Raw genomic sequence first — 22235 nt, 5'->3', positions numbered from 1 at the left:
ACTTACATGACTCCTTCTTATAAAATTTTGTAAGTTTATTTGAGCCAGACTGATGACATATGCTGGGTACATGACTCTCAGATGTCCATCACCCCACTTAACTGGAAGGTGGATGAGAGTGGGGACAATATCTGTGTTGCTTGTCGCTGACTGTGTCCCCAGTACTCGGGCTTTGGCCTGGCAGAAGTCCTCTGCTACATATCATGTACATATTAATAGGGAGGGAATGATCGAGTAAAAGGGGTGAAATGTAAACAGCTGCTGAATCTGAGTAAAGTATATTCAATCGCTCCTTATGCTCACCAATTTTTAATTTTAAAGTATATCAAAATAAAGTTACCAAGTAACTGCCCTTTTCTGGGGGAGGAAGAAGGAAATCTGTTTTACCTTAATTGCAACTGGATATATGGTTCCTCCAATTTCAAAGCTTCCCTTTTTAAACATCATGACTGAAGTATTGTTGATGCAAGTTCCTGCAGGGAAATGGGAGTTGGGGGAGGGGGGCATGAATATTTGTAAAAGCAACCATTTTTGAAACAAAATTTTTAAAGGAATTATTTTGATATAAAATAAATTACTCAAATCCTATCAAAATTACAGACATTTTACTACCATTTCACAAATCAATTTCTGCTTGAGTAGTAATTTGATAGTTCTAAACAGGTTTAATGACAAATTTTTGCTTTCTTACTGAATACTCTAGAGATACCACTTCTTCACAATAGGTAATAATTCTGCCACACTTAAAATAAGGACCTTGAACAAGTTATGGACAATACCTTTCTAAGTTCATTACCCAGAAATCACTTTTAAGATCTAAAAGGTACAACTTCCATCAGATCTCAAAAGCAAGCAGGGAATTATTGGTTCAGAGAAGGCCATCCCATTCCCCTAGGCCAGCAGATGGGGGCTAAGAATGCCAGTTCCAGAACAATCCAATTCCTCATACACTTCTGGTCCTTGTTATCAACTATAGCTTGGTAGGCAGTCTCCTTCTTACCTTCGGGAAAGATTAATATGGGTAATTTTTTCTTGTCAGCAATGTGTTCTTTTAGTCTGTAAAGAAAAATAAAGGGTCAAAATTCTACCTTTAAAGAGAGAGAGATGGGAACCCTCTTTCGTATTCTTTACACTCTACTAGCACAGACATAATGGTAAAGCAATATGAAGAAAAGAAATAAAACATAAGCAAAGGAAATAAACTCAAGTGGGTTCCTTTCTAAAAAAGTGTAAGGATAGCTGCACTATTTCAATTTCTCTCATCTCAAAGTAAGTGATTTTCAGTGCCTTCTGCCCACTCTTTAAAAAAAAAAGCTAGGAGCTCTGGAGACCCTGTGTCATGAGCTTTGAGCCCTTCCCCCTGTACCGTTACCACCCCATCTGAAAAATGGGAATATTGATTGCTAGACCTGTCTGCCTACGGCCAGTGAACATAGAAGACTCCTGAACTTTCCTAGGAAATATGCACCATAATAAAGCTGAGAAAAATGTAAAGTCTTCCAGGCTTGGTCCTGTCCTCCCTAGAGTCAGCCCTGTATTCCAACTGTTCACCAGAAGCCAGTGAGGCTGAGATATTAAGATTACAGTTGCCAGTGTTCAAGTACTTGGCTCACCTTCATGCCCATAGAAGCAATGACCAGAGTACCTTCAGTTAAAGGCCTCAGGCAGAAAGGTATTTCCCAAACAAAAGGTTTCTGGTAGCTTATCTCTGATCCTAAGTCCCAGAGGTTCCTTATCCCATTTCACAAAAAGATTAGCTGTGTGTGTCTCTGGATAGACTTAAGTGACAACAGTCTTTCAGCAAACAATCAACCTATTGATTGATTGATATAGTCTATTAATTCATTAAACAGTTACAAATTATTTAACTTTCTAGGTAGTAATTTTTAACTTTGAAAATTCAGTAACTGGACTATGCCTAAATCACCACAATACAAACTGATGGGCCTTCTAATCTCATCATATATCCCACTTTCCTACAGAATTAAATTTTTTAAAAATCTAGCTAAGACAGGTGGTACACCAGAAAGTCTACCAGAAATAGAGCTCCATATTTTAGCTTTAATCCTTAGCATTGCTCTGCCCTCTTTGGGGCAGAAAGGCAAGATTTATCAGATTTTATGATATGCCACTGGATACTGAGTAATGTAACTGCTTACCTCTTAGTAACCAGGTGTCGATCCTTCATTTCTGAGCGTTCAAACCAGACATGTGGACAAGCCTTGACCATAGCTCTCTGAATAACTCCCATCAACCCACCATGAACCTGGCCAACCTAGAAATGCCATCAGAAAAAGACAAAAATGTAAGTGTAAAGGCACAGCTGTCCAAAGAAAGTTTGTGTGTATTTAAGTAGGAGTAAGTTTCTATTCCCCACTCAGAGAAAAGATCTTCTACTTGACTAAGTTCTTAGTCTATACAAAGGACATGAATGGCCAGATATAAGCAAAAGGTATTCTTTAGTAACACCTTTGAATTTTAAGCTATGTTGCGAGAGTAGCTATTCTCTAGCTTTAAAAAGTAGAATAGTCAAGTTAAGAGAAATTCAAATTAAAACCACACTGAAATACTATTCCTCACCTATCAGATTGAAAAACATCCAAAAGCTTGACAACTTACTCTGAACCAGGGCTATGGGAAGTGGTCACTGTGGGACATTGCTTGCGATGGGAGACATTATCACACACTTGGAAGGAAATTTCGCAATATTTATCAAAACTGCATATACATTTATCCTTCAGCTCAATAATTCTACTTCTAGAAATATATCCTGAAAATAGACCATTTCACTCCAACAAAATGAAAATACATATGCACAAGGTTTTAATTGCAGCATTATTTATAATTGCTATATAGGAAACTAACTAAATGTCCAAACATAAGAAATTAGATTAATAAACTATGGTACATACACCCAATGGAGTATCATGCATCTGGTAAACGAACAAGGTTAAACTCTATTACTGATAAGAAATGATTTCCAGGAGACATTAAGTGAAAAGAAGCAACCTGTAAAGAGCAAATATAGTATAATACCTTTTGTATAAGACAGAAGGGGAAATATTCATATATATTTGTTTATCTCTACAAAAATAAAGAATAACCAAAAAGAATAAAGTTGGAATCCTACAAGGGTAGGAGAGAATGGGGTAGAATGGATGTTTCTATAAAAAGGGGGGAGAAAACAAAAAAAATTTATAGACAGTATTTGACCACACACCTTCCATTTTGGGTAAGGTAGTAAGGTGAACCACAAAATACCCTGAATTATTCTTACATTGTTTTTTATAGTAAAACAGGTGAAGCAATTCTGAAACAATTTTGGATGTACTATAGAATTGAGAAAATGAGTTGATATTGTTGGGAAACAGGATATTCACTGTGAAAAAAGGAAGACACAAATATAGATTGGGGAAAAGCAAGAAAAAAAACCTATGAATTGGATAAGTTTGTATAGACTCACATTTCCAATGTTACATCAACATTAGAAATAATATCAGAAATATTAAAGACAAATATGTTTAAAATAAATATTTTACATACATTTTTATAGAGACAGAGAGAAAGCCAGTATCTGAGAACACAAATAATAAAGCAAATGTTATCAATAGGTAAATGTGGATAAAGGGCATGTGGATGGTCTATGTAACACTCTCATTATTACAACTTCTTTTTAAGTTAGAAAATACTTCTAAATTTCGAAGGGAAAAAAAAAGTAGAGGTTTTTGTTTAGGAGGGGAAAAATTCTGAAAAGCCACTGAGATGGGATCTTGAACATCCTTAAGAGATATAGTTTATGTTTAGCCAAAAGAGGCCAAGTATGACCTCTGGAGGGTAGCAGTCCAGTTTCCTCCCACTTTTGCCCTCCTGCCTCTGAATTAAACCCAAATGCCTTTAGGTTTCTATCACTCAACTATGCTTTCAAAACCTTGGCTAATAAGATATTTGAAATGATACATGATCAAAAAGCATAGAAAATGCCAACAAAATTCTGAGGCCTTCAGTTGCAAGTGAGTTATGCTCCTCTTGTTGACCAGGACACTGAATGGATATGGCCTTGGAAACAAAGTCATGATTAGATAAGTCGGTTAAAATGCCCAAACCTCTGCTTTCTTATCTATAACAAAATCTCAGCCCTAATCTTACTGAATTAGGGAAGGTCACATATAATGGATATGAAAGTGCCTGTCCACATAAATGTAAGGAATTATTATAGGCACCCAGAGCTATGGTGGGGGCGTCTATCAAGGGTTGTTAACATGAGAGTCCCTGGAAGGGCTTTCTGGAGATCCATAAACATCTTGAAATTAGACACAGGATTTTATGTCTGTATAATGCACATGTATGTTGTAGTGGTTGTTTGTTTCCCTAAAAAAAAAAAAAAAAAGATATGTAACTATTAACTAATTCCTAAGCTAAAAAACATTAAGATGTACCAATTCCCAAAAGTCTTTGCAGAGAATTGGTTAGAGTTTTCTTAGATTCAAAAAGAGCCCAATAAGTTAGAGAAATTTAACAATGTATTACATATCTGAATTTATATTTTAGACAGAAGAAATAACTGGCAATAAGTTAGGAGTTTTGGGGGAGTTTTTTGTTAATCCTCGCCTGAGGACATTTTTTCCATTGCTTTTCAGAGAGAATGGAAGGGAGCGAAGGAGGGGGAGAGGGAGAGAAACATGGACCTGAGAGAGACACGTCCACTGGTTGCCTCCTGAAGGCGCCTCAACCTGGGCAGGGATGGAACTACAACCCAGGCACGTGCCCTCAACAAGGAATCAAACCCTAGACCCTCTGGTGCGCAGGCCGAAGCTCTAATCACTGAGCCCCACTGGCTAGGGCAAGTTAGGCGTTTTTACAAAGGCCTTCAAAACCCCCTCAGTGATTGTATAACCCGTGTATAGTCAAATACCCACACATGTGCCAGAACTCCCACTCTCCTACCCATAGCAGACACTTAATAATGGCTTCCTTCAAATGCCTCCCCAAGAAAGCACACCAACCGTGACTATCAGTCACTGGAGATGAGAAGTGGGAAGAAAAAAAAAATCCATCTGCTCTTCCTGAAACCCAAGCCACCACCAAGAGATATGAAAAGAAGATTCCCAGGACCCCTCTCCCACCATCACCAGCTTTGAGGCGTATCTTCCACCATGCAGGAAAGGACATAGTTAATTATCCTCCAAACTTCACCTGACACAGACATAAAGGAGATGGAGGAAATCTTGACAAGTTCTTAAGGACAACTGAATACACAGATTTGAAAAATGCCAGAAAGTGGTTCACCCCATGAACAAGTATTTGGAGGTGTTTGATTTCACTGTGGGCTTTGTGGTCTGTTGAAGGGTTTTCTTCTCTTTTCATTTTTCTTTTGTGGCTATAGACTGAGAAAGGCAATGTGGTATAAATATTTGCCTTTTTTGCTTAATCTTCATTAAAAGGATAGTTTGTTTTTTAAATTGCATATGACTCCCTGAAGGAAGACAGAACTAACTGGCTGGTAAGGGAGTCTCACAGCTCCAAGGAGAAAGACTTTAATCTCTGAAAATGTTACTAAACATCTCAGGGATTTTAGAAGCAAGAGGGAATCAACTTCATAAAGTCCTATCAAGCTCAAGTATGTCTGCATTTCAGTAAGTTAAATTTTTATTACCTTAAGTATGGTTATTTTTTTCTTTTTCTTGCACTATATATTCCTCATGCAAATATATTACATAACATATAGCTACAGTAGTATAACCCCGTCACTTTTTAATATAAAACTAACTTTCTAATTTGTGCGAAAATAAATTTAAAATTTGAGCAAGCCACAAAATATGCAACTACTTGAAATATCAATAAGCTGCTCTTACCATTGCATAGCATCCATCCGTTGTTAAAATCAAAACATCTATTGGGGAGGTATGGTTGGCAACACAAATGCCTCCCTTCTGGGGTCTGTACTGCCTGCAATTACAAACAATGGTAAATACTAAGCCTTGGAAAATGGCCACTATTTTGCAGAACAACATGTAGATTCATCCTATTTTGTTTTAAAAAGTCCATTAAAAAAATAGTTTGATGTATATGGGCCCACCTTAAACAGGTTGTCTCTAGGCTATAATGACTGGATTGGGAGTTAAGAGCATAGGAGAAGGGACCCCTGACTTTCCCTTTAGATATATTTATGTTATTTTTTGTAATAACCATATTTTCCTTTTATGATGAAAAAAATAATTTTAAAATATTAGACTGAATTACAAAGATTCCATAACTTGACCAAATTTTGTGATAAATTTCACTTATTTTATCATAAGCATTTTCCTATTATTTCAATCTTCATACACATCAATTTTAGAGGCTTCATGGTAATCCACAGAGTAAAATTACTGTAGTTTCCCTCTTCCCTCCTATCCCGCTACAACAGAAGTTGGCACACTTTTCCTATCTCAGGCCAGATAGTGAATGTTTGAAGCTTTGCAAGCCAGCCAATCCCTGTCAAAATTACAGGACTCTGCTGTTTTGGTACAAAGGCAGCCACAGATATGTAAATGAATGAGCACTGGCTGTGTTCCAATAAAACTTTATTTACAGAAAACAGATGGTAGGCCACATTTGGCCTGTGGGCCCATAGTTTAGTTTGCAGACCTCTGTCCTAGAGTTCAACCAGTATTGGACACTAATGAAGCAAAGCAGTTTTCTTTGAGTCTATAGAGAGAAGGAGACCAAATGCATAAATGTCTTCCTTAAAATAGGAAGCAATTCTATAAAAAAAATTATGAATTTCTCTCTATGTAATTAAAGCACTTTTTCTGTAGAAGGTAATTCCTCTGCTCACACTTCTTCCAAAGCATTTTCTTTTACTCCTCACCACAAAATTCATAGCCCAATCACAAAATCATATAATTTTAGAAACTGAAGGGGTCTTTTATGTTGGCAACACATGGGAAAGCCAAATATTAAAATGTTGCCCTTCCACAAATGAAGCAGAAGGACCCAGTCAGTAAAAACATTGGAGGCTTGTCCTGAACTTTTGAAACAATATTAAATGTAAGAGAGTTAACAGAAAAGTTAACAAAATTCCTCTTATTTAGCTAATAACTTTGCTTATCTACCTTTATCTTCTGTGACTAAGGATAAGGGAAGCAGAATGTCACACTCTATTTTAAGGCTTAGTTCTGGAATTTTAGAAGTGGCAGGACTGAGAATAGAGAGTAGGCCTCCAGATTCCAAATCTAGTCCCCCTTCAACCATACAACAGGCCTGTCATCTTCACCACTGTTTAAATCAGACAGACCCCATTCAAAATCTGACTGCCACTTACCCTGCAACCCTAGACAAACAACCCCAGAGCTTCCATTGCTTCACCTGTCAAACAGGATAACGGCTCCTTTCATAGGGCTGATCTCAAGAAGCACAGGCCCTGCCTACATACCACAAATGCCCAGTGATCAAGTGTCATTACATGTTAATTAGTATGTTCCTTCTGCAAACGGGTTGCTTTTGTGTATTCTGGTACCTGCAACACTCTAAGAAGTAGGGATGACCACAAAGGAAGTACTCCCATTTCACCTGTCAATCACACACTGAACTGACCTAGAGAAGGGCAGGCACAAAGCCAGCAGACACTCACCTGTTATGATAATGAATGGTCCCTGAGAGGGCTCGCACACAGATCCGGCAACAGGTCAGGTGGACCAGTTCACTCAGCCAGTTTTTGAAGCTGAAGGAAAGAAAAAACATTTTATTGTGCAGTTCTGGGCACTCCTAAGAAATAATACAATAAAAGCTTGAATGTGCTCCTTCACAGCAGCATCCTATGCTCTGAAACACAAGCACAGTTCAATTCTTATATTCTCATTAAGGTATTTAGGACAAAATGCTAAGGGAAAACAGCTTCCACCTGACTGGACTCTCATAAGCTCCTGATCAAGATAAGCTGAAGCCCAACCAGTGTGGCTCAGCAGTTGAGGGTCAACCCATGAACCTGGAGGTCACAGTTCGATTCCTGGTCAGGGCACATGCCCGGGTAGTAGGCTCAATCAATGATCCTCTCTCATCATTGATGTTTCTATCTCCCTTTCCCTTCCTCTCTCTGAAATCAATAAAAACTTATTTTTTAAAAAAGATAAGTTGAAGCTTTTTTTATCTCAATACTGTAACAATTTCCTACGGTGATGGAAAAAATAAAATAATAAAATAAAACAAATTACTCTCTTGCTGTCCTTGAGTTCCTCAGTCTTTTCTTTCTTTTCCCTTTGAAAAAAATCTTACGATTTATATGAAAGTATGATTGAAAATCAAATCAAGAATATTAATTAAGTAGGATTTTAACAAGTGTGCTGAGGGCATAAATTTGATGCATAGGAAATAAACAAATATTCTCTTTGTGGACATAGCTAAGAAAGGGACAATCCTATTTAGAGCTGGTGGAAGTAAACACGTCACCTGCTATCTGGAAGCTGCCCAACCAGTGTAGTTCCAATAACCAACAAACTGATCCCAATGAAAGCCAAGGTAACCCTGAAAAAGAAGAGAAAAACGTAATGCAAAAATTTAGTTGAATAGTAGGGGTAAAGGAAGATAACCTAACAGGTCACAAATAATAAAATTGTGAATAAGTTGTGGGGCATCCACACTATGGGATATGATGCAGCCATTAAAAGAATTGGATAAATCTACAGATTCTGACATGGAACAATGGTCCTTGGTACATTGAGAGCAAAAAAGCAAAGTTTCAAAATAATATATGGAAAATGATACCATTTTCAAAAAAAAAAATAGCAGGCACATGACTCATCTACAAATGCACAGAAAAGGCCTGGAAATCATTCATAAACTGTCAAGTTCAATCTACATAATCATCAGAGGGTTAAGTGGGCTAGTGAAAAGAATAAATTAAAAGTCTTGCCCTCCTGCTTTTCTGAATTATTTTAATTTTTAAATTATTCTGAATTATTTTAAATACATAGTAACTTCTATATGAAAAAAGTCTTATGTTGTATAAAGGAGTCATTTTAGGTTGAAAGTGGTAAGCGTGTTTTGTTCAGGATACTTTGGTGTAGTGTGATATGGACAGAAAATATCTTCCAAAGGTCTGAAAATCACTTGTTTTTCCTGTGGTTTTTTAGTGACAGGGAAGCAAATAGGTACAATTCAAATTTTTCTTAGAGGAATTTAAAATTTATTGCAAATGGCAAAAGAAGTTGTACTTGCAGGCTCCTTCATACTAAGAATTCCAAATTATATATTCCTCAATGCAAATCTAACTGTTGTTCCTTTGGATGATTCAAGATAACTTGGAAGTTAGCAAACAAGCCGACTGACAATACCTCCAATCTCCACATAGACACTTTCTCATTTTTGAAAAGTGCTTTTAATATACATTTCAATAACTTCAAAAAGAAATAGCCATTTTAGAAATGTAAATAGAATTACCCAAAGAGAAAAGGCTGAGGTTCATAATCTTTCAAAATAATTGGGGTTTCCTCATAAACACCGTATTACAATATTAAAGTCTTGGTTTAACACTTTTTGACACAGAAACTTGAAGGTCAAATTTAGCTTTCTTTAGTTGCCATATTTTCATGTCAGTGACTGATGCTGTAACTAAATCGCTGTTTTAATCTTAACCATCAATTACGCAAAAGTTTTAAAATATTTTGCCATCTTGCCCTAATGAGAATCACTTGTTCCTACATTAAATCAGCAGAAGTGATACTATTTTCAACATGTTTAATAATTGTGTTCAAAGCCATTGAAGGTTTTTGTCTGCTAGATTAACGGCCAGAAAATTCTGTTTTCCAGTTTAAGTGAACAGGAGAGTTCTCTTAGATGACACAAGATTTCAGTCACAATCTGTGTTGTTTTTTTAAGAGCTTTACGGAGCTACAATTCACATATCATAAAGTCCACCCATTTAAAATGTACAACCCAATGGCTTTCGGCATATTCACAGAGTTGTGTGACCACCACACAACCATTTTTTAGCACAATCTGTGTTTTTTAAATGCTCACTCTTTAGCAACTCCTTTCAAAAACCATTTACAAAGCAATTCTTTCATATGGAAGAGTATGTACTAAGAGTTGGAATCTTAATTCTGCTATTTCTTCTTCTTGGATGCTTACATTATAGGACTATTTTAAATCTGGTTTTATGTCACTTACCTATTTTGTGAGCATTACTTCACTTTCAACTAGGTAGTCAATCATAACACCATTTGCCGGACACCCACAGCAGGTGAAAGCTAACCAGAAAATGAGGGAATCAAGGACTCTGTGTTGTAAAATCCTCACTGTTCCCTCAGGTTGCCTTGGATATGGCGCCTGACCCAATGGACCAAGTGAAGATGGAAGAGCTTATCTATATATTCAGCTTTGCTGAGGTTTCATTTATTTTTAAGAATAAAAACAATAAATGGAAGCTCCAACTATAATAAACTAGAAATGTCTAACAAATAAAAGCTTGAATATTTCCTTCCTACATGCCAATAGGTAGTCTTGGACATCTCCAGAGTACATTAGTCCCACTTTTGTGAAGCCTGGCCGGAGTGGCTCTGTTGGGTGAGCATCGTCCTGTGCACCAAAAGGTTGCTGGTTCGATTCCCAGTCAGGGCACATGCCTGAATTTCAGATTTGATCCCTGGTTGGGGAACCTATGGAAGGCAACCGATCACTGTTTCTCACATCGATGTTTCTGTCTCTCCTATCCCCCCTCCATTCTTCTGCTCTAAGGGTGAGGATTTAAAAAAAGAAAAAGAGTATATGTGAAACCCTGAGTTTCACTTTGTTATCACAGCTGAAATGACTCCCAAAAGACGTACCATGCCCCCAATATCTAGTAACTGGCAACATGAGCACAAGGAAAGCAGAACAAGTTTCTTAGAAATGTACCTTTGCTTATACTTAAGCAATCTGTTCCCTTGTAATAAATCTGAATGAGGCAAGTACAGGCCACCCCTAGGGATGGTAAAGAGGTTTCGACTCCTGTACCAGCTCTGTCGGCTGGTAGCAACTGCCTGGAAAGCTCTGTTGAGAGGATGCCAAGGCCATTTCCAAAGGAAATGAAGCAAGACAATCAACAGTAATGTTGTGACTGGTACACGTGCTTCCTACCGGCCACCACCATGCTAAACAAACCTTGGTCGCTTGCCCTTCATCCCAATGCCCAGTTACTCTTCTACTCTTACACCCCATGCCATGGTTCCAGTCCACAGGGCTTGAGGATGCCTCCTCAACAGGTGGCACTCAAACTTAGAACTCGAAGAAGACCTAGGTGCAAACTTTTAGTATGATAAGTGAATGGTCATAAGTGGATAGGGGTGGAGCAAATTCACTCTCTGAATGGCTCTCCCCCATGCCATAACCGCGCTCAGGAACTTTCCCTCTCCTACGCAGCTGTGAGCCACTGCAGACGGGCAGAGAGCCAGTTACGGTCGGGTGGGCGTCCAGTGAATGTGAAACTGTGAATCTTCTTTTTTCTCACTTCCCCTTTCCATCCATCAAATTATCTGACTGAAAGAGTAACCTGGATCCAGACTAATATATATTGGATTCTGAACACACACCTTAATTTGGGAGGGGAAATGTGAAGGGAGAATACTTAGTACATTCCTGTGGAGGTCACATTTGGTGGTGTTTTCTTAAGGGGGAAGGAGTGAGATTAGCAACATGATACTCACACGTGGCCATTACACACATGATTTCAAAAGAAAACTGAACTAATTATCCCATCAAATTGCTGGGAGGGAGACATACCTCAGAGGCAGTAGGACACAGTAGCGTATTAGGACGCCCAGCACCCACACCATGGTGAGCCGCAGGCTGATGTACTGGAAATTTATATTGGTCCTTGTGAGGAGATTCCATGACACTAGCTCCTCAGACGAGAACCTCTGGGTCACTTCATCTTCCACAATGGCTTCCAATCCCTTCTTGGAGAAATAAAACGCGTCAGACAGCTCAAAGTCCCTTCCTCGAAGACCAGAGAGTCCTTTTTCCATGGGTGACTCATCTCTTTGGATAATACCTTAAAAGAAAGCATCAGGACATGAGAAAATGCCATAGGACATACAAACAAATGACCAAAAGGCCAACTGTGCACAAGATAAGTAAATTTAACAGGTAACATGACAGATTTCAGAAATAAAAGACAAGCAACTGCAGTGGGCGAAGAGGAGAAATCACTGAGTCTACGTGAAATAGCCTCTACCCAAGGCTTCAATTCACTGCAGAGGAATCCTAGTCCTCAACAGCCCTCTCGGGGCCCGGATACCGTGGCTCGGTAGTTGAGCGTCCACCTATGATCCAGATCAAGGTTTGATTCCTGGTCAGGGCACATGCCCGGGTTGCGGGCTTGATCCCCACTGGGGGGCGTGCAGGAGGCAGCCGATCAATGACTCATCATTGATGTTTCTATCTCTTCCTCTCCCTTCCTCTCTGAAATCAATGAAGATATATTTTTTAAAAATAAAGATATATATTTTTTAAAAAGCCCTCTTTCTTGCATTTCCCCCCTTCACAGAAAGACTTCACAGAAACCACCTCTCCCCAAGTATAGATCTTGACTATAAAAATAAAGACTTCTGTTTTTCCCTGATAAAAACCCTAAAGCCAAAAATCCAAGCAAAAGTAAAAGTTATTTACCACAATGGCAAACGGTTAGTGTTTTTAATATGCAAAAATTATTTTATAAGAAAAACACAGGCTCCTACAGAAAAGTAAGCAAAGTTCATAAACTGAATTTACAGAAACAACATAATAGTTAATAAGTATATATAAACCTTCTTATTAGTAATCAAAGAAATGTAGATTAGACAGTCTGGCCTATTTATATTATCAAGTCAGCAACATTTTTAGTGATAAATTTCAATGACGGAAATAATACAGGTACTCTCATACTCAATTTATATGACATGGAACTGGTAGCAACTTTGTCAAAATCTGTTTGGCATGAAGAGACTAAAAATAGTTTTGCTGATTATTCAATAATTCCAATTCTAAGAATCTGCCATAAAATAAATCAGAATTGTAGGTAAGAGTGTTCACTGTAGCCTTTCCTATTATAATCGATCCAGACAATGAGATATAATACATCCATTAACAAATACTCTAATGCTAAGTGAAAAAAGGCAGGATCTAAAACTATAATTTAACTCCATGAAATATATATATTGAAAAATGTTAAGAAGGACACATTAAGTAGTTATCTCTGGACAATAAGATTAGAGTTTTCCTCTTTATACTGTTATTGCATTTTCCATAAAGAAAATAATTCAAAGATTTTCCAAGTAGCAGAAATTTGTAAATTGAAAAATGACTACTGCCACCCAGTTCTAACTACTAAAAAAGAAAACTTGATGAGGTCTTTGAAGAATAAAGAGTAGTGTGTGTGTGCGTGTCAGTGATGTGACTACCCATTTGTCCCTCTGAGGTGTGTCACAAAGAAAGAAATGTATCTCCTACATTAGAAAAGTCTTTCTTTTCTTTTGAGGTGAACATTAAAGTGTTAAATTCCCTGAAAGAGACTCTCTTTGACTTCCTCCCTTCCCAGTTCCTAGGAAATCAATGAGGAACGTAGAGAGGACTATAATATCTATCCTCTGGAGAACTTGTATGTAGATCCACAGAGGGAGCTGTCATGTGTCAGCTTTTTGAAGATTGGCAGCATAATGCACTGGGGTAGGAAGCAATAAGGGCCTGAAGTCCAAAGTCAAGTGCTGTTTAGGACAATGACCAGCTATGACTGTGATCGATAGTCACCTAACTGGGGGTCTTCCTTTATAAAGTGGCGGGGGGGGGGGGAGATTTTTAGTTTCCTTACAGGGTTAAAGTTTTGTGATTTTACTTTTGAGTTTTTTGGGTGGTTTTGAGTTGTTTTTGCCCACATGTACAGTTAATACCATCCCCTTAAGAATTAGCACAATAAACTAAGTCCTTGAATGATTATTAGACTATCTTTTTCAGCCGTCAAACCTCAGCGGCTTAACCTTTCTCCACCATCTCTGAAAATTACTATTAGAGAATGAACCAAGAGAGTGTTGCTGCTGAATTAGCCTCTTGCTCTCAGGCACTGCAATACAAAGCAGGTTGCTCAATCCAACTACTGGCCAAAATTTAGCAGTGCAAGAGTTTCATTATTTAGCAATATATAGAACTGTTTTGAGTCTAGAAGAGGGGGGAAGAACAAGTTACTCAGCAAATCTCTGAATGAAACACACTAGCGACAGTGGACAGCCCTTCCAAAAATAACCTTTTCCTGAGGGACCAGAGAAAAGAAAGCAAGTTCAAGGTGGCTCAAATTATTCAGCTGAGCCAGGAGAGGAGATCTGTAAACAGGAGCCAGGCCCCTAGCCTCTACCCTTGATGTGCAATATTTTCTCTGCTCCCTCGCCTTCTTCATTCTGTGTAACTCAAATAAAATATAATTCAACTTTCTATTTTCATTAAGCCTCTTTCAAAAGTATGTGGGTAACTGTAATGTACCTAATTGACAAGGGGTCAATTTCCAAAATATATTAAAACAAACAACAAATTAATAAGAAAAAGTCAAAGAACTGGGTAAAAAAAAATAGCTAAAAATATGGCAAGTAAGCTACAAAAGAGCAAGCCCGAATGACTAAATATTTAAAAGATATTCAACTTCACTCTAATTAAAGAAATGCAAACTAAAAACCACAATTTCATGCCCATAGGACTGATAAAAATATTAAATTGAATAATATCAGGTGTTAGTAAAGACATGGGACAATGGGCATATAATTAGTACAACCACACTGAAAAATGATTTGGCACTGTGTGGTAAATTTAAAGATATTTATAGCCCAAGACCTAGCAATTACATTCCCAGGTATACTTCAGGAAGATTTCTGTTTAATAATTTCGAATATACAGAAGGTTGCAACAAATGCCCTAGCCTGTTTGGCTCAGCGGTTCGAGCATTGGCCTGCGGACTGAAGGGTCCCAGGTTTGATTCCGGCCAAGGGCACATACCTCGGTTGCAGGCTCAATTCCCGGCCCCGGGAGGCAACCGAGTGATGTGTCTCTGTCACATCGATGTTTTTCTCTCTCTCTCCCTTCCACTCTCTCTGAAAAGCAATGGAAAAAATATCCTCAGGTAAGGATTAAGAATTTTTTTAAAAGTTGCAACAATAGTTCACTTCACCCAGAATTACAAATTGGCAACATTCTGACACATTTGTCTTATTGGTCTATCTCTGTAAGTATAAAAAGATACCTTTTTCTGAACCATTTGAGAATTGTAGACATCATACCCTTTTACCCCCAAATATTTCAGGAGATTTCCTTTGGACAAGGAGTTTCTCTTATTTACCCACAATATACTTATCAAAATCAGGACAATGTCAGTAATTTACATTACTGCAACACTAGTAGTATCTGATTTACAGACCTTATTTAAATTTTGACAATGGGCCCAGTAATATCCCTCATAGGATTTTTATTTCTGGTCTAGGCTGCAACCCAGGATCATACACTATATTTGCAGGTCAAGTCTCTTTAGTCTCCTTTAATATGAAAAGGTTTCTCAGCCTTTCTTTGTTTTTCAAAGGTATTGACATTTTTTTAAGAGTACAAGACATATTTTGCAGAATCTCTCTTAATTCGGGTTAATCTGATGTCTCTTCATGATTAGAGGCAGGTTGTATACACTTTTGGCAGAAACGCTGTGAGAGTCATGCTGCATCCTTCTCAGTACATCATATGGGAGGCACCTTATAGTTAGTCCCGTATTGGTGATGTTTAACTTTGATCACTTGGCTTAAGGTAGTTAGTGCTTACCAGGTTTCTCCACTGTAAAGTTACCATTTTCTTCTTTTTGATTAATAAGTAAATATGTGTTATCTGTAACTATCTATAAAGGGAAGATACTTTAAGACTACAGAAGTATCCTACTCCTCAAACTCTTATCCAGTGGTACTAGCATCGATCGATGATTCTTGTCTGAATAAATTGGGACTATGTGCCTTTTAAAATACTATTGTCTCACTCTTCATATCCTCCACATTTGTTATTTGGCATTCCACCTTAAGGAAGAATTTTTTCCCTTTTACTCTTTTTTTGTTTTTTAAATCTTCACCCGAGGATATTTTTTCCATGTAAAAATAACAAATATCAAAATCAGAGTAGCAGTTTCAGGCGTTGGTGGGGTAATGAAATCAGGGAGGGACACACAAGAGAATTTGACTATTTCTATGAAGTTTTATTTCTTAAACTGTTAGATACACATGTGCTATAACAAAACCAAAAAAAAAGTTACGTGGAACCAACAGTTGTTCCTAAGATGAAGATCTGTGTTATAAGAGAGCAGGTACCAGCTTAGGGGCTCTTGAGTAAGGCATACAATATCTGAAAATTATAAAATTAGATGTCCAAAGAAGCACTACTGAATATATAATGTTATATCCATCCTAAAATATATTGACTATTGAGGGTCAAAATGACTAATTCAGTTCACACTAAGTATAAACTTCTGACAGGAAAAAAAAAATTCAATCAACATATAGTGGACCCTCACCATGTATCAGACATCAAAGCACAGGTTAGAAAGAAAGAGATGGAATACTTCTTCTGGCACCAAGAAATGTTCAGAAGTGGACCAACAGTCTTCAAAATACATATATAAATACATGTCAGATTTAACTAGCACAAACACAATTTTGATATTGGTTTTTACTATTATTTAGGAAACCCATTTATTATTAAGAAATTAACCCTGACCCTTCAGAGCAACCCATCGTCCTTAAATTGGTAAAACCTTGATTCTAGGAAATATTTCCTTTTGTTGCACAAGTCAGCTTTAAAAAAGTAAAGCCATAAACATTGAACTTTGTCCTTAAACCAAATGCTGTGGCCAAGGTCCATACTTCAATGGACATAAAATCAGAACAATTACCTCTATATAATGCAAGAGATTAATTGCACAAGCTGCCCTGTGGCCCTGTGCCTTCAGCAAGTCACTGGTACATAAATAATACCAGCTAGGAAAGGCCTGTTAGAAGAAATGGAGGCTGAAGTTAAAACCGTGTCAAACATAATTAACTCTAAATTAGCTGAGCGCACTCTTAGGATGGCTACCCATTTATAGATCATGCTACTTTTTCCAACCTCCGGTTGTATAGCATGCTTTCTAGGTTAGCAATTAGCAAAAATCAGGCCAAAAATGGATGTAATAGGATTATATACAGAAGGTTTTTTGGGTTTGTTGTTTATTTGTTTTTCCAATCCTCACCAGAGGATATTTTTTCCATTGCTTTTCAGAGAGACAGTGGAAGAGACAGAGACAGAGAGAGAGAAACATCAATGTGAGAAAAACACATCAACTGGTTGCCTCCCGCACACGCCCTGACGGGGCCGGGGATAGGGCCTGCAACTGAGGCATGTGCCTTTGGCCACAATTGAACCTGGGACCCATCAGTCCAAAGACCAACGCTCTAACCACTGAGCCAAACCAGCTAGGGCTCTGTACAGAAGTTGATCCTTAACTTACCAATGGGCTACATTTCAAAAGTCAGCAGCTCAGAGTTCAAAACACTCTCTCATGGAAACTATTTCAGTTAGTCTATCTGAGCTGGAATCCTACCCACTCATAAGTCTAACCAACCCCCCAAACATAGGTGATTAAATAGTAGTAGTACCGGGAACTAGAAAGCTCCTTTAGCACTGTTTCTATAAAGAATATGGAAGGTAAATCTAATCTGGAATTAACAAAAATGTTCTTCATCATCCTGCAGTGACTTAAACGAGGCATCAGGGAAACTTTCTGGGGTGCTGGTATGTTCTATTTCTTGATCTAGATGAGAGGTACATGAGTACTCTGGAAAATTCATCCAGGTGTACGTTTATAATTTTACACACTTGCCTATGTATGTTATGCTTCAATTTTTCAAGAGATTTACCTGAGATCTGCTGTACAATATTTCCCACAGTTAACAATACTGTCCTGCACACTTAAAAATTTAAGAAGATAAATCTCATGCTAAGTGGTCTTACCACAATTTAAAAAAAAAAAAAAAAAATTGAAGTAGGCACTATCCGTGAATCCTATTTTAGTGATTTGCTCATTTCAGGATTCAGTAAGTACTATTTCCCTCTTTAAAGAAAAGCTTATAGTCCCCTACCCAACTATTAAGCAACTGGTCACTGTGAATCCTTTGTGTTCCTGATTGCCATAGTTTTCCTTCCTAAATACTTTTTAAAAATCCATTTAAGACATTCATTTGAAAAGCTAATTTAGCTGGAAATCAGTTTCCTCATCTAAATCAAAAACTTTCAGTCAGTCACCAGGCCAGACACTAAAAAAAATATGAGGGGTGGGGGAGTTGAAAAACTCAGCAATTCTCAAGTATGGCTGCCTATCAGAATATCTTCAGAATCTGTAAAAATACAGATATCAGGACCCAACTATTAAACTAAAATATTATATATATGAAGGGGAAAATACATCAAAATATTAGGTTTTTTCTAGGTAATAAGATTTCTTTTTTTTCCTTGGTAATGAGATTTCATATGGGTGATTTTATTTTCTTTCTTATACTTCTGCCAAGTCTAATTTTTCAGTAAAGTATATGTATTATATTATAAAGTAAGAAAAAATACTTAAAATGCTATTTTTAAATCAAAATGAGATACTACCACATAACCACTGGAATGGCTAAAATTTAAAAAGCCAAAACACCAAGTGTTGACGAGGCTATGGAGCTACTGGATGGAACTCCCATACATTGCTATGAGAGTATACAACCATTTTAGAATATCATTGAGCAGTGTCTAATAAAGTTAAACATACACCTGCTTAACATATCACTTGGCAATTCCACTTCAAGGTATGTGCTCCAGAAAAACAAGTAAATAGGTTCACAAGAACCTGTTCAACAACAGTCACAGCAGCTTTACTCCTAATGGCTAAAAACTGAAAATAACCCAAATGTTGATCGACAAAATAATGGATAAACAAATTATGATGTGTCTATAAAAGGAATACTCCAGCCCGGCCAGGTGTGGCTCAGCAGTTGAGCATCGACCTGGGATCCAGGTGATCAGGGTTTGATTCCCGGTCAGGGCACATGCTCGGTTGTGGGCTTGATCAATGACTCTCTCATCATTGATGTTTCTGTCTCTCTCTTTCCTTCTCCTTTCCTCTCTCTGAAATCAATAAAGATATATTTAAAAAAAAAAAAAAAAAAAAAAGGAATACTCCAGAGCTACTTTTAAAAATCTATTGGATTTATTTAACAACACAGAGAAATCTCATAAGCATTATACTGAGTGGAAGAAGAAAAAAAAAGATACAAAAGAGCACATATTATATGATTCCATTTGTGTGGATTTCAAAGATAGGAAAAGCTAACTGCTGATGACAGAAATCAGACAAGAAGTTATAACAGGAACTTAGAGATGTGTGACATCCACTGGGCAGGGGCTTGAGAGAACTTTGAGATCATAGATTTTTTTTTTTAGCTGGATCTGGGTGGTAGTCACAGAGGTCTAAAAATATGCAAAAAATCATTTGGCTGAACATTTGATATTCATACATTTTAATGTATGTAAATTATGCCTCAATTTTTTTTAAATAAGAAAAATGTTATTTTTAGTCTCCCCAATTTCTAACTAAAATCTCAATCAGAGGCTCTAGTCTATCATACCTATCTTTCTACAAATATTTTTAAATCTTCCTTCCTGAACTAGGAGGTAGATGACATTTACTGAATGCTCCCTGATGCCAGACTGTGTGCTAAGCCTTTGACTCGTATACTTACGTAATCCCCATTATCTATATGGTATTATCTGTTACAGTGGTACCTCGGTTTTCAAATGTCTCCGTGGACGAACACGTGTTTACAAACGCCATAAACCTGGAAGGAAATGCTTCAGTTTTCGAACATTTCAGAACTTGACCGGTCTTCCAGAACGGAGTACATTGGAAAACCGAGGGACCACTGCATTCCATTTTACAGATAAGGAAACAGGCTCAGAGGCGGTAAGAAATTTGCCTGGGGCCACAAAGGGAATAAAGCACAGGGCCAGTATTTGAAACCAAGTCTGTCTGTGACTCCAAAACTAAATTCTTCCTCACATCCTAAGCCTCAAATTCCATGTCACTTCATCGAACACTTGCTGCCCTTTGACAAACGCCCAATATGAAACATCTTTCCCATCGATTACACATCAGCCCCCATTCTTTCTTGCCAAATAGAAAGCCCTGTGTAACAGTTCTTTCTTGTATTTCTCCCACCTTTGAAGGAGGAAATAGAACTTCACAATTAAAGTTCAGGAAAACCTATACATGGCCTCCATCTATCATTAATCTGGATAGGTACTTGCTACTAATTGAGTAAGACTTGATCACCCACCCCAGAAAACTGTAACTCAAGTCATTTTCTATACATATTTAAACTGGGGCAGGAATCTTTTTTTTTTTTCTTTTCAGTTTTACTGAGATAGAATTGCCATATAACACTATTAATTTTAGGTGTACAACATGAGTTGATATATGCATATATTGCCAAATGATTGACACAGTAAGTTAACATCCATCACCTCACACAGTTACAATGTTTTTTCTTATGTTAAGAACTTTTAAGATTTAACTCACTTAGCAACTTCCAAATATATAAAAGTATTGTTAACTGTAATCACTATGCTGTACATTACATCCCAGGACTTATTCATCTTATAACTGGAAGTGTGAACCTTTTGATCACCTTCGCCCATTTTTCCCACCCTTCATCGCCTGCCTCTGACAACCACTGATCTGTTCTGTTTCTATGAGCTCAGCATTTTTTAGATCCACATATGAGATCATATAATATTTGTCTTTCTCTGTCTGACTTATTCCACTTAGTATAACGTGGGGCAGGAATCTTTGATAGCCTGGAACACATCTGATTTCTGGGCGGTCTCATGATAAGCCCAACAAAACACAGCCCCTGGGCAGTGATCCACTTAATGCTCCCTCGGTTCTGTATCTCAGCCAAACTCGAGTTGTCCAAGGAGGATGTTCTGTCCAGTTTATGACTCTAAAACCTCAGTACACAGATGTCCTGGCAGTACCCTTACTCTTCAAGTCGTCTCCAAGGCACAAGCAGCTTCTCCATGCATCTTGCAGGTTAGTCAAGGTTTAGAAAGGATAATCATCTTAATGTTTTGTTTTAACTGCTGTGCAGATCTATCCTAAAACCTCTCTTCATTTTCTTTAACCTGGACGGCCAACCAGCCAAGGTTTGTAGTCAACGGCCTCTATCTCTTTTGGACCCAACAGCTGAATAACCCTGATACATCCACACCATGACTCTAGGTTTGAGTCCAAGATATCTGAGCCAAAGATAGACTGACAGTGAAGCCAAGGCTAAGCTTCAGTCTCCTGACCTGCACAGCTCCTCGCAAGGTCCCATACTAATTTTGTCTTCTTTTTCTTAAAGAGGGCCTCCAAACTGCATAAACTTCAGGCTCCCACAAAACCTGGATTTGCCCCCACTGAGATAGGCAGGCTACTCCCTGGGCTCAGCTGTCAGAAAGCCGAGACTTGCTTCCCTACTCCTTAGGACAAACAGCCAATCAGCAACTAGACCAAAAAATGCTGCTGTCCTCGGATTTAGTTCAGGGGTCTTAGGGTCTTTCCCTTCACTCAAGTATGCATGCTAGCAACAAAGACCATCCTTTTGGTGACCTTCCTTCACTTAAATGCTAAGAAACACATACCTGGATGGAGATTTAACACCCTAATGAGACATGCAACCCATGAAGAAGCATGTAATCACACTGCACAAGCACCCAAGAAACCCACCTCTACATATTTAGACATATTTAACTTTTCCTGCCTAAGCCTCTTCAAATCTTCTTCAGCCTTTGTTGGGGAAGCAGCCTGCTTCCTTTTCCTTTGCAACGCTTCTTTGTGCACAAGCTTAAATAAACCTTCTTTGTCTGTACTGGCTGTGGGTGATCTCTCTTGATTTCTATCCTGGGAAATCCCAAGAACCCAGGATCCAGTAACAACATCTCTGAATCATATTAATGTTTTGTTGCTACAAGCAACAGACCTATGTTAAACCATTCGCCTTACAAATTAAAATGATTTTGAAGGAGAAATACTTAGGATGAGAGAACCAAGTTATTAACAATAAATATTAGAACATTGAGAGTTCACAACTTTCTGATTAATTTCATCTGTTCTTAATAATACTTCATCTATTTGATGGCCCAATTAGCAATGTACTAGTAAGAGGGGCTGCTGGTGGTTA

The 22235-nt window shown here is 37.8% G+C and overlaps 1 protein-coding gene across 4 annotated transcripts in view; it reads right to left on the bottom strand.

Moving 5' to 3' along the window:
* GPAT3 (glycerol-3-phosphate acyltransferase 3) overlaps nucleotides 1–22235 on the bottom strand; it is a 55255-nt gene that overhangs the window by 5011 nt on the left and 28009 nt on the right. For all 4 annotated transcript variants that reach the window (XM_081131687.1, XM_081131688.1, XM_081131689.1 and 1 more), the window contains exons 4-10: nucleotides 11737–12007; nucleotides 8428–8502; nucleotides 7613–7702; nucleotides 5853–5946; nucleotides 2160–2275; nucleotides 1001–1056; nucleotides 388–473 (exon numbers count right to left, since the gene is read on the bottom strand). In XM_081131687.1, coding sequence (XP_080987813.1) covers nucleotides 388–473; nucleotides 1001–1056; nucleotides 2160–2275; nucleotides 5853–5946; nucleotides 7613–7702; nucleotides 8428–8502; nucleotides 11737–12007 — 788 coding nt within the window. The remainder of the gene's footprint in view (nucleotides 1–387; nucleotides 474–1000; nucleotides 1057–2159; nucleotides 2276–5852; nucleotides 5947–7612; nucleotides 7703–8427; nucleotides 8503–11736; nucleotides 12008–22235) is intronic.

Source organism: Miniopterus schreibersii (genome assembly GCF_964146895.1).
Source record: "Miniopterus schreibersii genome assembly, chromosome: 1".
Lineage (NCBI taxonomy): Eukaryota > Metazoa > Chordata > Mammalia > Chiroptera > Miniopteridae > Miniopterus > Miniopterus schreibersii.
This window is presented reverse-complemented; position numbering and strand designations above follow the sequence as displayed.